Source organism: Stegodyphus dumicola, chromosome 7 (assembly GCF_044657685.1).
Source record: "Stegodyphus dumicola isolate Sdum_Otavi_A_Nest chromosome 7, ASM4465768v1".
Classification (NCBI taxonomy): Eukaryota; Metazoa; Arthropoda; class Arachnida; order Araneae; family Eresidae; genus Stegodyphus; species Stegodyphus dumicola.
In genome coordinates this window covers 14,138,294-14,156,344 of record NC_140774.1, presented here as the reverse complement: position 1 = coordinate 14,156,344, position 18,051 = coordinate 14,138,294, and the positions used below count along the sequence as shown (strand labels likewise).

The window sequence follows — 18,051 nt, the reverse complement described above, 5'->3', positions numbered from 1 at the left end:
ACTCAATTGCAAGTGAATCCCTCTATCATATTCTGCAAAAACAAGATGCAGTATTTGAAAAGACAACACTACAGGTGTCTTTCGCTGATGGTTTGGTATCTGAAAAAGAGGTACTTCGCACCGAACAAATCATTCTTCTCGAAGGCAGAGAGTTCAAAACTCCGCTCCTTGTGTTGCCTGATGCCAAAAATAACTCGACTCTGTTAGGAACTGACTTTCTTCAAAAAGCTAAAATTGTTTTAAATTTTGCTGAAAATAAGTGGAACTTTTCTGATGAACCTCGAAGAAAATATAGCTTCGTGAAACCTCATCAATCCCAAGTACTGGAAGAAACCCCAGTTGTTGTAAACAACTGCCGACTACGAGAAAATGAAGGACAGCAATTAACTACAGCCCAACGGCTTGCAACTGATGCATTGCTTAACAAATATCACACTGTCTTCAAAGTAGGGGGAGAAGCCACTAATCAAAAGCCATCTGGTTTACTTCAAACTCCAGTCTATGCTCAACGTTTTGAAACCTTGTCAATTGATCTTTTCGGTCCCCTTCCTGAAACACCGTCTGGTGAAAAATGGATTTTTATTGTGCAGGACTGTGCTACGAAGTGGACAGAACTATTTGCTTTAAAGGAAGCCACGGCCAGAGAATGTGCCACTATTCTTTTGGAGGAAGTTGCCCTTCGATTTGGGTTACCCAGGAAAATAATAAGTGATAATGGTACCCAGTTTACTAGTGCTGTTATGCAACAACTATGCTATATCTTGAACATTGATCAAAGTCTTACTCCTGTCTATCACCCACAATCTAACCCAGTTGAAAGGAAGAATAGAGATCTGAAACCACGTTTAGCAATACTTGTTGGTAACGACCATCAGTCATGGAAGGATAAACTGCCATTAATAAGGTTTGCTTTGAATACAGCCAAATGTGATTCAACTGGACATTCTGCTTCTTTTCTTCAATTTGCACGAGAGTTACGAACCTTAGATGATGTAAAGCATGATATAAAAGCCGTAATTGAGAACGATAATTTTGTTCCCGAAATTACTCCATATTTGAAACGTTTTGCAAGAAATGTACAACAGGTACGAGAAAGAGTCGAATTGCATCAAGATAAACAGAAACGTTATGCTGACAGAAAACGAAGAGAAACACCGAAATTCGTTCCTGGAGATAAAGTTTGGGTCACCCTCCACCCAATCAGCAAAGGTCTACTGAAGAAAACTACTAAATTCATGCCGAAGAGAGATGGTCCTTATGTGATAGTGACTACAAGATCTCCCACCACTTATGATATTGCCGATCCTCATGAACCAGACAAAATTCTCGGCAAGTATCATGTTTCAGCCTTGAATCCATATCAAGATCGAAATAAGTTTCAAAACACAGCTCGTGTAACTCCAGTGGTTCCCTTAAAGAAAAGAGGACGCCCGAAACGTGTAATACCACCCGAATCTGCACCTGTTGCACAAGGTGCTGGTGACGCTAAATTTCCTGCTTGTCAAACTGGAGCCCATTCATCTGATTCTCCGCCCGCTGCGCAAAGTAGACAAAGGTCAGTTCCTGACTTCTTGCCGAGACGTCTACGAAGTCAGAGGGGGAGGATGTAACAGACCTATTTAAGTGTAATTGAACTATTTTATTCATGTCATGAACTGTAACCGAACTATTTTATTTAAACGCCATCTCGTGGCGATATGAAAAAACGTCAGTCGACCTCCAGCCGCCATGATGAAAGCTTACTATGTTATGTTATTCTCAATGTTTGATGTTCCATTTGGTATATGTTTCATTTTTTATGTATATTTCTTTTGTTTGTAACCGTTCCTGTGTGCTCTGTTAATAAATCCTTTTAAAGCTAGCCGGCATTAGTGTCTACATCACACTACATCACAGTCATTTTTATTCGTATCGCTCTTTTGATGCGGCTGAGTTAAATGATAGATGGAATTTCAACCAGGTGTTTGTGGAAGATAACTTAGGCAAAACAAACTTTTGTAATTGTTTCCGTGTTTCCTTACTTTGCTTTTAGTGGCTTTATCCTATCGTATCTTTACAGATTATTCTTATTTATATAGTTTACCCAATGACCACTATAATCCTACTTGACTTGTTAGATTATCCTGTAACTCTCTGCCATAGTGTAATTTTTATATTTATTATTTGGGCGTAATTGCCCTAGCCGGAATTATATTTATTGTTTCCAGTTTAATATTATTAACTTAAAAACCTCCTAAATGTAAATTTTCAACTTGTTTCAGTTTCAATTTGTTTCAGTTGCATCAAAAACGATCTTTTACAAAACAAACAGCAAAACTGCCTTCACCAACTTAAAGTTTCAGACCAAAAGTTTCGTTAGACCCGAATGGGATATTAGTCTCGAAATAGCATTTTGCGTCGACACACCTATATGCATTGTATCATTTTTCAAATTGTTGTCACCAAATATTAACGCCCTGCATTACATTGAAATAAATTAAATAATGAAGAATCTGAATGAATGTAGGTATATTTCTCGCACTGTGGAAAAACAACGGTTCGTACAGCACTCAAATTTTGAATGACGTAGTCCTGCAGCCTAACATGGACACTTGGTTGCCCGAATATTCAAAATCGAATTTGTCTCATTAATTATTTTATATTTTTAAACCTTCAACGAATTTTTGATTGGCAAACTCAACGATATGAAGATAAGCTGTGAAAACATTGTACAAAATATATTTTTTTTAATCTCCAGCGCGCTAGGCTGTCTACCGGAAATTCTAAAGACATGCTGTTTTTATATATTTTATGATTTTGCAGTCGAATCGAAATTTATGCGGCGTACGTACCAAGAGAGTGAAATCTAAAAGTGAAAAAAATCTTTCTGAAAGTAAATACACAAAACTTTAAATATTAAAAAGACAAAAAAGCGTTTTGTAAACCATCTTAGCAAGTAAACTGAAAACTCATATGATAAAATGAGAAAAGAGGAAAATGTAAACATATACCGATATGCTGCATTTTAAAATTTTTGTAAATTTGCTTTTGAAATAGCTTAGCGAGAGGGTAAAAAAACCTTGATTCACATAACAATATGCGTATATATGTATATATGTGTATGTATATACTGATTAAGTGAAAATTAAAACTAAATAAGTAAAAGAAAGCACGGAAGAAAAAAATTATACGTTATTAATTACGGTAATTATTAAATAAAAAATTAATAGCATTGTAAATTATAAATGGAGTCAACTTAAATTTGTTTAAAATTGAATTTTTTTTTATAATATTAAAACTGAAAATGAAGTCAAAAAATTTTTGTCACGTTATATAAATTAAAATACGGCGGTAGAAATGATTGAAAAAAAATGTATTGTTAACTTCAGACTCTTGCGTTGTCAAAAGGCGGTGAAGTCTTTTAATGATAATACACCTTTCCCGGGCAGATTTACTCCCTTTCTGTAAATTTAAAATTATCCGAGGCACTAAATAATAATATAAGGGTCGTTCAAATGAAAGTGGCACTACAGTTGGTTTGAGAAATGGTTATGATATTAATATAAATGTGTATACAAAATAAAGAAGTAATATAGACGAAACAGATAGGCTACACAAAGTCACTTTGTAGGTTCATACAATGTTCTAGCCGTCAACGAGACGATGTCAGGGTCACTACATACTGACCAGTTATTGTCCACTGTTGGCTACTAGTTTTTCTGGCCGCAGTTTTGGCAGAATAGTGGTTTTAGTCGTGTTTAGGGGGTGCGAAATTCTGGACTTCTGGTATCCTGCTTGTTTTTGTGATCGCGCGGAGGATTCATGCGTTCGAGATGATTACTTCGGCTGTCTTTACTGTAAGTTGCATCTAAGTTATGCTCCCTGACCGTTCTTACCATTGGAAGTTCGGGAAGTTTCAATTTGATATGCAGCCCTGGTACCGAACGGGTGGCATGCAACTTTTGTGCGGAGATGACAGTTACACTCTTGGTTTCTTAACAATACCAGAGATGAAATTTTAACTGCTCGGATCCAATGACAGTATGAATGCATTAAACTTAGTGTGTTCTTCAACCATCCAATATTCTGTTACGACTTTATATGAAGCTGTCGTGAATTTCTCAATCTTCGTATGACGAGAATATCTGGCTGGTAAGAGCCGCAAAAGGGCTGTGGACATGATGCACTTACACTTCGCCAGTAATCTGAACGCATCCTCTTTTGGAATGTAAAATCAGTGTTGGAATGTTTTTAGAACTTTTCCTTACGTTATTAGGGAAAATTTCTATGCCTTCCTCGTGCACATCGGGCTGTCGTACTTTACGGAAGTTTCCTTCAGCATGACTGTTCCACCGATTTCACCTAACATTTTTCCGGAGTGAGAACGTCTCGTCCAATTGCGTCGTCATTTCAAGGTCGCATTCGAATTTTCCCTAGGAGCCAGCCTCGTTCTCACCGTTTAGCCAATTTCTGCCTAGGTCTTCTTGTGGGTCCAGTCGTCTTTCTAGGACCGGTCGTCATCGGCAAGTGGGTCATCAAGGATAAGTTCATTTAAACTGTCTTATGTAATTTTTCCAGCTTACGTTTTGTCCCCTTAACGGATAAAAATTTTGTTTTAATGAACAATAAAAAAGACTTCGCTGACTTTCCTGGTTTCAGTATTGTTAAAATATAATTTAACTTTAGCATGGTTTGATAATAGTATTAAATCAGAAGAGTAAACTTAAGAAGTTTTAATTTTGTTTTAATTAGAATGAATTGAAGATTGATAATTGTAACTGACTTTATGTGTAAAGAGAGTGTAATAGATTTTGGGTACCCTTACCTTCTTCTGTGATGATATGACTTCTAACTATATGTTTTTTTCAGTTTGTAATAAAAGTAGTCAATCTAGAATCTAAAGTCTAAAATAAACAGAAGTTAATAAGTTAAATGCTTTGCCTATTACTTGTTTATAATAATGTTTCTCTTGGTGGGATCATTCACTGGGCCACGAGCCCAAAACACAATGCACTTACGGTTCTATACACGGTTATAAATTTGAGCTTGGTGAAACTGAACCTAATAAGGTATATGAGTAATAATACATAAAATCCCTTTTATTAATTGAAAAGCATTTGAATCAGTTCTGCCGATAAATGAATGAAACATAAATATTGTATTGCAAATGGTACAATATTACAATATCATATTGTTACGATATGATAAATTCCCAGCTGTGTTAAGATAGCTTTAGAAAGTGCAAGGAAAGGCAGATTTGCCATACTTGGCGCGAAATCGCCCATTTGGCGACAAAATCGGCGATATGCCATAGACAGAGCGAGGTCACTGCAAAAAGAATTCCTACGTTTTTCAGTAGCGTCTCCGTTCTGCGGAGCTTCAGGCACGCGCAATACACATTTTTTTCAGCACGGCAACCTTCGTCGATTAGCGACGAATGTAGGCTTCAGGCACGCATTATTAATAGCTGTGAATTGTGTGTGTGTTCTTATTTCCGTATACAAAAAATAAATGTTTAGAAGCATTTGCAGTATAAAAAGATTATTCAGTATTGTTTGCATTAAGAATTACTGATTTGTTATTCAGATAAACCCAGAAATGCGGAATTTATTTACTCGGAACTTAAAAGCTTATGCGAAAACAGACATTCTTTCTTCAAAACAGATGCTATTCTTTCTTCAAAATAGACATTGTTCTTTGTTCACGTGTTGATGTTAATACTGTAGCTATTGTGTTGTTGTTAATACTGTAGCTATTGTGTTGATGTTAATACTGTAGGTTACTGTAACTGTTAATAATCAATTTACTTAACCGTATTTTATATTTATTTCCTAATGTATTTTTGTTTGATATTCCATCCTATATTTGCTGTTATAAAATTTATTTGAATTCATATTTTCCAAAGCCATCTCTCATCCAAATAATTGTTGAGTGCTTTGCTATAATCAATTGATTTAAACTCATTTTACAATTTTTTTCTGATACAGTTTTATATCTATTTATATATCTATCAATATTTTCTTATATATCTATATCAAATATATATATTATACTATGCACATCTTTCTATAATCCATGTCTATATTTTCTTGTTGTTGATTACATTATCTTACCTATTAGTAATCCAAAAGACCATTATTCGTAATCGATCCTCTAATGACTAGGCTTACCATATTTTTTTGCTCAAACTGGAAGAATTTTAAGAGAAAACTCACACAGAAAATAAAACCTGAAAAGCAACTACTAAGAAAAAAGGATATAGGGTTTATATTTATTTTAACTAACATTTATTTTAAGTTTAAACTATCTTTCCTGTTAAGCCTTACTTTCCCCTGGAATTGCTAGTGCCAGAGTATGTAAATTTTAGTAGAACGCGCAAGGATTCAAATTGTCATCGGAAGTAATCTGAGTTAAATAGAAGGGAAAGGAGTTCGAAAGTGTGCTTTCTTGCTTCACGAGCGTGCAGGTGGCTAGTTAGAAATTGAAGAACCACGCGTTTCGGCCTGTGTGCTTGTCTCGGCAGATTGTTGAATCTTTCAACGTAATATTCAGAAGTTTGCTGAATTATCAGCGGTATTTTAGAACGCGGTGAGGTTAGTTACGTTTAGAAAGCCTCGTAGTTAGTCACTTGTTACTATTCTTTTTTTTTTTTTTTTTTTAGTTTCTTATTTTTATTTTACCGCCGGGTCGGCGTAGTTTGTGAGCGTCAAGAGCACGCATTTGTAATTTCTAAAGTTGAATAAAAAGGGATTTAAGCCCTTCTCAAGACTTTGTATACTTTCCAGTTCATAGCAGTCACCACTATTGTTGCGTGCAGGTTGGAAGCGCGCAACATTACATTGGCGCCCGAACACTTGTCGAACTGAAATGGCCGAAAATTGGAAGGAAGAGAACAGATTGATTGCTGAAGTCCAGGAAAAGTTGCTGTAAGAAGAAGAGAGAGTTAAATCAGTATCTACAGAAATTTATTCTACCTTTTGTGAAAAAACAGTTTTTTTTTTTTTTTTTTTTTTTTTTTTTTATGTAAACGAGGCTCTTAAAATTTAGTTCAGAATTGTGGAAACTTTTCAAGAGGTCGTTTCTAGGACCTGCTTCCAAGTTTACCTAATTCTGGCAGCGGCAAATGTAGGGTTTATATTTATTTTAACTAACATTTATTTTAAGTTTAAACTATCTTTCCTGTCAAGCCTTACTTTCCCCTGGAATTGCCAATGCCAGAGTATGTAAATTTTAGTAGAACGCGCAAGGATTCAAATTGTCATCGGAAGTAATCTGAGTTAAATAGAAGGGAAACGAGTTCGAAAGTGTGCTTTCTTGCTTCGCGAGCGTGGAGGTGGCTAGTTAGAAATTGAAGAACCACGCGTTTCGGCCTTTGTGCTTGTCTCGGCAGATTGTTGAATCTTTGAACAGAAGTTTTCTGAATTATCAGCGGTATTTTAGAACGCGGTGAGGTTAGTTACGTTTAGAGAGCCTCGTAGTTAGTCACTTGTTACTATTCTTTTTTTTTTTTTTTTTTTTAGTTTCTTATTTTTATTTTATCACCGGGTCGGCGTAGTTTGTGAGCGTCAAGAGCACGCATTTGTAATTTCTAAAGTTGAATTAAAAGGGATTTAAGCCCTTCTCAAGACTTTGTCTACTTTCCAGTTCTCAGCAGTCACCACTATTGTTGCGTGCAGGTTGGAAGCGCGCAACATTACAAGGAAAATAAAGAAGGATTGAAAAGGCTAAATAAAGAAGTTATTAACAAAAAACAACAATGAGTTAAAATAAATTTTTAGTAATTCAATATATTATTCGTTAGCATTTATCATTAGTGTCTAGTGTTCACATTAGTGTGAACTTTGTTTAAAAATTCTTTATTATTTTGAACAATATTGAAAAATTCACTGCAATTTAGTTGACTATTAATTTTGCAGCTTAGTAAAGCTTTTACTGTCGATTCAGCCAGTTTACCTCTTCAAACCATTTTTTTATGACAATATAATTGACAATATTATTTTCATTGCTGCTTGTGTGTCTCGCCTGCTTGAAAATGTATTCTATCATTTAAATGGCACTGTGCAATGAAATGGGTTTTTCGTTGAAATGATTGACATTTTTTATCCATTTATTTCATCAAAAACTTCATGCATATTTATTGTATAACTTGTGACAGTTTAATTAATTTTTTGATTTGAATCTTCAATTTCAGACCATTTTAATTTACTGTTGTCTATTCAAATAAAAGATTCTACCTCACCAAAACTGTGTTCCCATAGCTCAGTATAAGATAGACATCAATCAAAAAGATTGTAAATTCTTGTAGGCTTACATTGATAATAATATTTCCATTATTTTCAAATAAAAAACTTATTTTTTCAGGTACATCATTTTTACCATGTTCTGTGCGTTCATGTGCACGAAGCAGGTTTTGTTTTGAAAAAACTTCCTCACAATCATCACATGTAACTTTGCGAGCAGTTTTTAATGTAGGAGCTAATTCCTCTAATTTCGAAGGATGGCACTTAATAATATGCGCCTGTAGCTTTCGTCGAAATGAATAGGACTTCAAACATTCCAAACATAATAAATTTCTTCCGTAATAATCACACGAAATATAAGACACAAGTAAACTGGTAAGTCAGGATTAACTTCGTAGCGTGACAATATTTAGTGAAACAACATTTCTTTACTCGCCAATCTTATGATACATCGCCAATAGTGTATAGCGGATGCCAGCCTATTACGCTAGCGAAGCATATCACTGGGCATGCGTGAAGCATAAGCCCCGCAGAACGGAGACTCTACTCCAGTCTTCCCGAGATTGTTCTCAAAAACTAGAAATACCTTGCCGGTACGCGGAGTAGCAGTTTTTCTTGAAGAGTATCTTAAGTGTGTTGAGTTTAGTAGCCGTGCTTTGAGTTTCGAGTCGGCAGCGGTAGTTACTTTTCCGCGAAACTATCTTCACCGTTATAGCCCGATAGCCTGAGGGTTTATCGTAGTTTTTCGTCGACTATAACGCACTTTTTGAACTCTCATATGTAATACTGACGAATAAATTGTGTTTTGATTCTTCATCAAGTGTTCTCATCAATACTCCAAATACCCGAACCTGCAGAACGCAACTATATAATTACGTGCATCTTGAACCTCTGGTAAAACACAAACGACCGTTAGAATCTGGTAAAGCATAAACCGTTTTTAGTTGATTATTAATAGTGTTACTTAAAACCTTTTGTGAAAGATTAGAAAACCAGTTAGTAAATTTTGTAGTAGTAAATTTAAATCTCTTCTTTTGTCCTAAAGCTTTAGATTAACAATGGATAAATTTAGATAATTTACCTCTTATTGATCTGAGTTGGTCTAGTTTAATTTCAGCTATTCAGGGCAAATACTGCTCTTTCCAATAAGACTACAATTCTTAAATGGTATAATATTATCAACATATCTGTATGTGAAGGAAAATTTTTGTAAATCATTATTTGGTAGTGAACAAAGAAATTTGAATTCCTTAGAAAATTAATATAGATTACACAGCTGCGATGAGTAATTCGCCCCCATTGGGATACCTCTTACTTGTAGAAATAAAGTATCTTAAAATTTAACATAATTATGAAGGAACGCGTGATTGAGAGAGTTTTTCCAGCTATTAAGATCTAAAAATAAGCATGTCTGGAAAACATTCTGTAAGTTCTAAACGGCTTCTATAAATTTCTTGAAGTGGTACAGAAGTGTATAGATTCTCATAGCAATTGACATTACTTATTTTGAAATTTTCAACTGCATTAATAATAGGCATTAATATTAATAATTTATGTATATGTATATTAAATAGCATAAAGATGTTACTGAGTTCATCTAACGTCATTTCACGAGGCCTGCTAGCAATTAAAAACGATGGATATTAAGAATTTCGTTTATTGCTTTTAAATAGCTTAGTATTTCGATTAGTAACACATATATTAAATTTTAAAGAAACATTAACTATGTTAAGGTTTGCTGAATGGCAACACAATGGTGCGTGGAATGTAAAAATAATTTATTTCGGGTAGTGTCAATATATTGCTTTTAAATCGCCAAATTCGTTAACCAACATTTCATTAGGTGCGCACAAAACGTAATATAAGTATAAGGAAATTCAAAATTCAAAATTCGAATTTCGAGTTGTATTAATTCAGGTGAGGAACCACCTGTTTTCAAAATTTGTGGTCTAGGTGTTACACATTGTTAGGAACATACAAAAACATTCCTCATTACTGAATAATACAGAGTGTTGTAATTGCTTTGTGTTACTGTATTCTAAGCTAAAATCTGGTCAAGAATTTGTCTGGCAGTATAGGAAGGTTACCAAATGTTTAAATTGTCTGTAAATACGATGTAACTTAATAAATACCTATCATTCAAAACACGTCATCGAGGCTGTGATAAAAAGGCACATTTTACAATTATATTTACATGTATTATGCTGGTATTTTTATGTCTTTTTAAATATACTTCAGGTGGGATGGAGTCTATGGGATGGTCTTATTCCTTCTTTGGGAATGGGAATCAAGATAGTTCTGTACTGTGGTAGCTGCTACTTCAAATGGAATGGAGCAAATATATGGGATATTATTGCCAAGTATAAAGTCTCCATCACTTATATAGTACCCAGCGTCCTTGACAAATTGGAAAAACTTCAGGTTGTGCCAAGTAAGTTAATGTTACTCTTCGCTCAGATCAAATTTGAGAATTTTATTTTCTATAAATATATACGACATTTATATTTCTCTGTTGTGGTAGTTTTGACAGAACTGCAACTAAAATTACCAGTATAAGGTGTTCACAAGGTGCATGATTAACTTTAATAGCTTTTACTGTTTGGGAATGGAACAAATTATATCCTTTGGCAGTGCTCACACTTTCACAAGCAAGGCTTGTTTGAAAGGTTTTAAGACAAATGGCACAAGGTGCATAACCTCGCCATGCGACAAAACGACCGCTGACGGTCCTCCTACTGTGGGAAAATGTAATTAAATCAACATATCCAGGTAAACTCTGGCTCTTATTTTTTATTCACAGGAGAAAAATGGTCCTAAAATTTAGTCATGCATCGAAGTAATCATTTTAGGAGCTCCAGATCCTCCCATTATTTATATATTAAACCAAAAGAAGTTCTTGGGGGAAAACTTAGTAACGCCACAAATATATAGCTACAGTAACGCCACAAAAACAGATATAGCTACAGTAACGCCACAAAAATTGACAGCACTAGCTCTTAAGCTTGGCTAACAATGTGTTTTAATATCATAAATGGTCTATGCCGAGCTTCGTTGCGAGGTAACCAGGACTTACTACATTAAAAAAATTGGTTAAGATTTTGCCTAACTAACTTTTCAACTTTATGCCATTTGGCATAAGAGTTGACTAATCACAGCGAAGCAAACATCGATTCACGGTTTCGTTCAGCTACACACTGAACGTTCTGCTTTCGTTCAGTTACACATGTGCAACTTCCCCTTCTCTAATTGGCTGTGGCTTAAACCCTTGCTAAACAGGTGTGAATGGATTTAATGACTTTCATACCTTAAACCACAAAGCTTTATGACGACAAAACCGTTTCTGAGCGAAGCTTTACAGGGTCCCACAGTAAAAGGATAAAGTTGTTCAGAGACTTAGTGGACACCCTATATATCACAATTATAAATTAACAAGATTGCAAACTCTGTATTTTATACTTTAAATGCAGTTGTTTAATATGCAGATGATTACAGTTCATTAATGAATAATATGTCGCAATTGTTTGCTCTATTCAATTTGTCAAATTTGATATCATTTATTCATATTAATCATATGCTGCTATAACTTGAGGTATTAGATTCGAGTATATATAGCATCGTAATAGGATAAATACAACGATTAATCGATTCCTCGATGTTCACGGAGATATATTGACAGAATGTCAGTGTCAAAAACCGGTTTGCAAAATTTCGATCTGGCAATTTTGATCTTGAAGATGCACCACGTTCTGGAAGGCCAGTTAAAGCTGATAAAGACACAATAAAGGCATTAATTGATGCAAACCTGCGACTAAAAATTCGTGAGATGGCTGAGAGATTAAATTTATCGAATTCGATCGTTCATGATCATTTGAAACGCCTAGGTTTAATCTCAAATCTCGACATATGCACTCCTCATATTCTCATGAAAAGAAATTTATGCCTTCGCATTGACGTTTGTGATTTGATTCTCAAACGTCAAGAAAATTATCCATTTTTGAAGCATATCATCACTAGGGACGAGAAGTGGGTTGTCTGCAACAATGCTAAATGCAATACGTCATGGAGCAAAAACGATTAACTGGCTCAATGCACTTCGAAAGCCGATATTCGTCAAAAAAGGATGATGCTACTCGTTTGGTGGGATTTCAAATGAATCGTTTTTTTAGCTTCTACCAGACAACACAAAGATCAATTCTGAAGTGTACTGTCATCGGGGGGACAAATGGCATGACTCATTTAAGCGGAAGAGGTCCAAATTAATCAATAGGAAAGGTGTAGAATTCCACCAAAATAATGCCAGAGCTCACCCAAGTTTGGTAACTCACCAAAAGCTTTCGCAGATTTGAGGTATGATGCCACTAAAACTAAACTAAACTCAGTGGCGCAACAGCCCTAAAGGGCAAGCAGCGCTAGTGGGCCATCAGTGCCCCGAAATCTGCTTTCTTGAAGGTGGGCCCTGGGGTGCGTAAGCATATGCCCTAAACAAGTGGTCCTCTTGTCGCAGGACCCCCAGTGTTTAGTCCTCAAGCGAACTTGGTACTCATTTTATCCACCCAAGTGAAGGAAATCAAAGAATGAAAGGCTGAGTCGACCTTGCCCAGCTCGGAATTCGAATTCCGGACCTGTTGTGCTGCTATGAAATGTGCTAGCCACTACGCCACCGAGTCTTATGCTGCCACACCCACCGTATTTTTCACATCTGGCACCTCCTGATTATTATTGTTCCGGTCTCTACCTAATTTTTAGATGATAAAAATTTTACTTCAAATAAGGAGGTCAAAAATCACCTGGATAAGTTTTCTGCCGTCAAAGAAAAACATTTTATGAGCGTGGGGTTATGCTACTGCCAGAAAGATGGCAAAAGTTACTATCTGGTAGCAATGGTCCAATACCTTTAGTTAAAGATTGGGTGGATAAAAGACGAGAATGAACGATATATAATTCAATAAAATATTTATTCATTATAAGAAAATCTTCTTTAATTTTCATTAAAAAAAACGAAATTACTTTTCCTACAACCCAATACGTATGGGTTACGGTTAGCCCAGCATATATTTCTCGATGCTAAGAAACTTTAGAAATGGTACTGTAGACGGAAATTCGCACGTGAATCGATTAATGGGAAGCACTGAAAACGAATTTGCATATGGAAAACGATACCCTCACACTGAAATTTCTGAGGCAAAGCGATATACATGGGAAAACCCATTTAAAAAAGGAGCAAAACATACACCTGGAATCCATGTGAAATTACCTGTCAATCTTATCCTCTTAGCCGTTGATGATCATGAGTGTAATCTAAAAAAGAATAATTTGTTTTAACTTATCATTTTAGAAATTCGCTTATCATTTTTCACTTATCAATCCTTGGCTAAAATAACGCTTTTATCTCTTTGAAGAACGCTTGTCTAGCGTTCACCACCTGGCTTACTTCAAAACTCAAGAGGGCATATTATCAGCCCCTCTCGTTTATCTCTTAGAAATTATTTCTAAGAATGCCCGATCTTGGTTTGTAAATTAAAATATGGTACATGAGATTATTAATTTTCTTTAAGCTGACTGCACCATAACTGATGGTTATAATAAGCTTTGTTTGCATAAAGTATTCTCTCTACCGTATTTGCTCATGTATTTTTTCCTTTTTACATTATAAGTTATTTCTCCCGATTTCTTAGCATGCCTTCGTAGTGTAGTAGTCAGCACACTCGACGCTTATTCCAGTCCCGGCGATATCATTGCTCATTTGTCATCTGTCCTGCTTCGAAATAACCTAATGTCTCTACAGTGGTTCCCGAACTAAAAGGTGGTAAATGATGATTCTCCACCACCGAGATTTGGCGATTGGGTCCCCTAATGCCCAGTCGCCGTTTAAAAGGGGGTATATAGGGTATTTCTCCCATCTTCTTAAGAGGCGTTCGTAGTGTATTATTCAGCACACTCGACGCGAATTCGAGAGGTACGTGGCTCGAATCCCGGTGAAGGCATTGCTCATTTTTCACATCTCCTGCTTCCAAAAAAACCTAATGACTCTACAACGTTCTTGTACGAAGCAAAGGAACTATTGTAATTGCGAAAGATTTCGCGTATCCTATTTCAACAAAAATATACGTTTTCACCATTGTCGAATACGTCTGAACGATGTTTTTGCATGACACCTCTATCTATGGACACGATAAAGGATTCTTTTTCCCAAAACGGATTGTAAAATGGGTTTAAAATGGACTGAACAGAAATCTTTTCGTGACGTCTGTTGCACATACTTAAATATGTATGCATATCGCATAACTAAAAGTCGAGAAGCCACAGAAAACTGAAATTCTGTACATGGGACCTCTACAATATGTAGGTTGGGCGTTTTCTTTTTTGGTTGCGATCCTCCGCACCCAAATATATATACGTATACTCTGTTAGCCGGCTTGTTGAGCTGAGGTTTTACTCTTACAAGTCGGTAAATTGTGCATGTTTTGCTTTAAAAGTGATTGAATTATATTGTTCTCATGTCCCGGTTAAGATTTCAATGGGTTGTTTAACCTGCATGCAATAGTTGTAGAATTATCAACAGTTTAAATCTTTTAAGTGGCGCTGAGCTTAACTGGGCTGACATTTGTTTACATTTGAAACTCTTAGAAGGATAGTTAATTAATCATTTGGTGCACCAACGTCAGCGTCTTTTTGCACAGTAGGATCAAAAATTAACTTTCAGTTTTGCGCACCGAAAAATCTGCCTTCCTGTCCGTTGGCCGAATAGCTTGTTTTCAACGAATAAAAACGAATTTGCATATCGAAAAGGATCCCTGCATGCTGAAATTTCTACGGAAAAGTGCAATCAATATACATGGGAGAACCCATTTAAAAAAGAAGCAAAACATACACTTAAAATCCTATGGGGGAATTCGTTAACGTTTTACAAAATATGAACTGGATGGCTCTAGGTAAAAATTTTCTTCACAGTGTGCGAAACATGCATATATTCAGACAGGTTCTACGTAGATTAAATAATGTACATTATTTAATTATTTAATTTCTTTCAATATAATACAGGGCCATAATATTTGGTAGCAACAATTTGAAAAGTTATATGCCATTTATAGTGATTCAACTCAAAATGTCTCTTCAAGAACCGCATTAGGGACTAACGTCCCTTTCGAGTTTAACAAAATGATTTTACAAGCAATAAAAAATTTAAAAGTTTTCAGATTTTATATTACACCCTAAGGGGCTTTTTTTAACATTTTGTGTGTCACCTTTATTTATTAAATATCATGTTCTCTGCACTTAGACCATAAAGTTAAATTGAACAGCAGTATCACAAAATAATTTAAAAAGAGCATATCTTCAGAATATCCGATACACAGTCTCGCGCGCTGGAGATTAAAATGCTTTTTCCCCGTACAGTATCGCTTTCAAAATCGTTGAGTTTGTTAATCAAAAATTCGTTAAAGTTTTACAGAATTTGAAAGAGATAATAAAACAAATCCCAAATTCTAAATTTGGTCTTCTAGATGCCCATATTCGGTTGGAGGATTACGTTATTCAAAATTGGATGGCTCTAGTACCGTTGTTTTATCACAATGCGAGAAACATACAGACATTTATGCCGATTATTCATTATTTATTTTTTTTAATGTAATACAGGGCGATAATAGTTGGTGGCAACAATTTGAAAAGTGATTCGACGCAAAATGTCAAAACGAAATTAACAGCCCTTCTGCGCTAACGCCCTTAGGGTTAAAATAGGTGGAATTTCCTTTTTTTTTCTAAACAATAAAATACTGTTAAGCTCAGTGAGGATAAATTGCGTAAAATCCTGAGTATTCCTATAAAGAACATTGAATTTACTTTCTTCCTGTATCCGAAATTGTGGCTGTCATGCTACGAATGCTTATGTAAACTATCAAGTGTTTTCTAAAGGAGCATTCTGAATTCAAAATATGATTTTTTTTATTGGTACGTTATGCATTATACCTTAATATTAGCAAGTATATTCTCTCAATTTCATAATAAAATAAATAAATTTTCTGGATTTTTATAATATACTCAATATCCCAACTAAATTTTCATAATAATCAAGTTAATTATGTTATTATTCCTTCTCATTTTATTTTATGTTTTACAGTTTCTTTAATTTTCATATTAATGAGTATTTTTCTTTTACCCTAGGTCCAACTTCAAACTTAGAAAATTTTAGGACTTTAATGATGTGTGGATGTCCTGCAAAAATTCATAATTTTCAGTACATTCACAACATGGTTAAGAAAGATCTGTTCATTGCTAGTCAATATGGTAAGTCTAATCGTGTATTAACTATTCATGTATGAATGTTAGTTTAACATAAAATTACCATCTCATAATTACAACAGAAAGAAAATTTTAAAAAGTGTGAAAGTTTCAGATTTTAAATTACGTCAAAAGGGGCGTTTTTTTTTTAACGTTTTGTGTGTTAACGTTCTACGTACTCAAACCATAGATTTCATTTCAACAGCAATATCGCAAAATAAATTTAAAATGAGCATATCTTTAGAATTTCCGATACAGAGTCTCGCGCGCAGGAGATAAAAATGTTTTTTTTTTTTTTTTTTTTTTTTTTTTTTTTTTCCGTACAGTGTTGCCATTGCTCGCTTTGAAATCGTTTAGTCTTTTAATATAAAGTTCTTTGAAGTGTTAAAAAGTATGAAATCAATAATAAAACTAATTTCAAATTTAAATTAGAGCTTTTATATTCCCATATTCTATGGAAGATTACGCTATTCCAATTTTAATAGCATCGTTGTATCGTTGTTTTATCACAATGCTAGAATCATGCATAGATTCATAATAAAATAAATAAATAAATTCATAATAAAATAAATTAAAAAATCTTCATCATTTAATTTCTTTAAATATAATACAGGGTGATAATATTTGGTGACAACAATTTGAAAAGTGAAACAACGCCTAGCGGGAATCGACGCAAAATGTCAGAACGAAGCTAATAGTGCTTTTGGGCAAATTGCTCCTTAGAACTAAAAATTCTTGGTATATTTTGAATTTCAATCTACTAGTCATTAGTTACTCCCGTCTGATTACTTAGAATATTGTTCGAAATTTAATAATTTTTATTTTTTGACTATTTATAGAAATACCAATAAGCCCCCTTTATCTAACGAACTGAATTATGCACCAACTAAATTACTTGTGTCTTGTCCAACGTGCAGCCAATTAGTCGCTACATTTTTCTCTTCGCCTTTCTGAATCATATTAACTAAGATACTCAGCTCACTGTTAGAAAGAAATGATAACTAAATAACAATAAATGATAACTTAAGTTATAAGGTGTTTCTCCCACTTTCCTAGCGTCCTCCGTGGTGTAGTGGTTCTGCACGCTGGGCCGGTTTTCCAGAGGTCCGTGGTTCGATTCCCGGCGAAGGCGTTTGCTATTTTTCATCTTTTCTGCCTCTAAAAATATCCTAATAACTCTACAAAGTCAATAATAATTGAAGTAGGCATTTCATGACAGTTCGCAGAATGAGATTCGTTATAATAAAGGCTTAAAACATCCTATTAATTATATTATTGAAACTTTAAAATTCGCTATTTTAAATAGATAGACATAACATCTTGCTTTTTTCCCAAAATGAAAATTTTAAAACTAAGGATTCCATTTTAAATTGCTTTAGAAATCGTTGCCATCCTCAGTTTCAAAACAAAGAACAGTTAAAGTTAAACACTTTGCTATTTTTCAGTGTTTTCAAATACAGAATATCATAATAATTGGTTAATTAACAAAAATAGTATGTAAATTTACAGTCTTATTATTAAATTAATTGAAATTCATAAATAAATTTAAAAATTA

At 34.5% G+C, this 18,051-nt stretch overlaps 1 protein-coding gene across 1 annotated transcript in view; it reads left to right on the top strand.

The window, feature by feature from the left end:
* LOC118192183 (acetoacetyl-CoA synthetase-like) overlaps positions 1–18,051 on the top strand; it is a 101,531-nt gene that overhangs the window by 68,664 nt on the left and 14,816 nt on the right. Inside the window, exons 11-12 of the mRNA XM_035363088.2 lie at positions 10,458–10,650; positions 16,380–16,502. Coding sequence (XP_035218979.1) covers positions 10,458–10,650; positions 16,380–16,502 — 316 coding nt within the window. The remainder of the gene's footprint in view (positions 1–10,457; positions 10,651–16,379; positions 16,503–18,051) is intronic.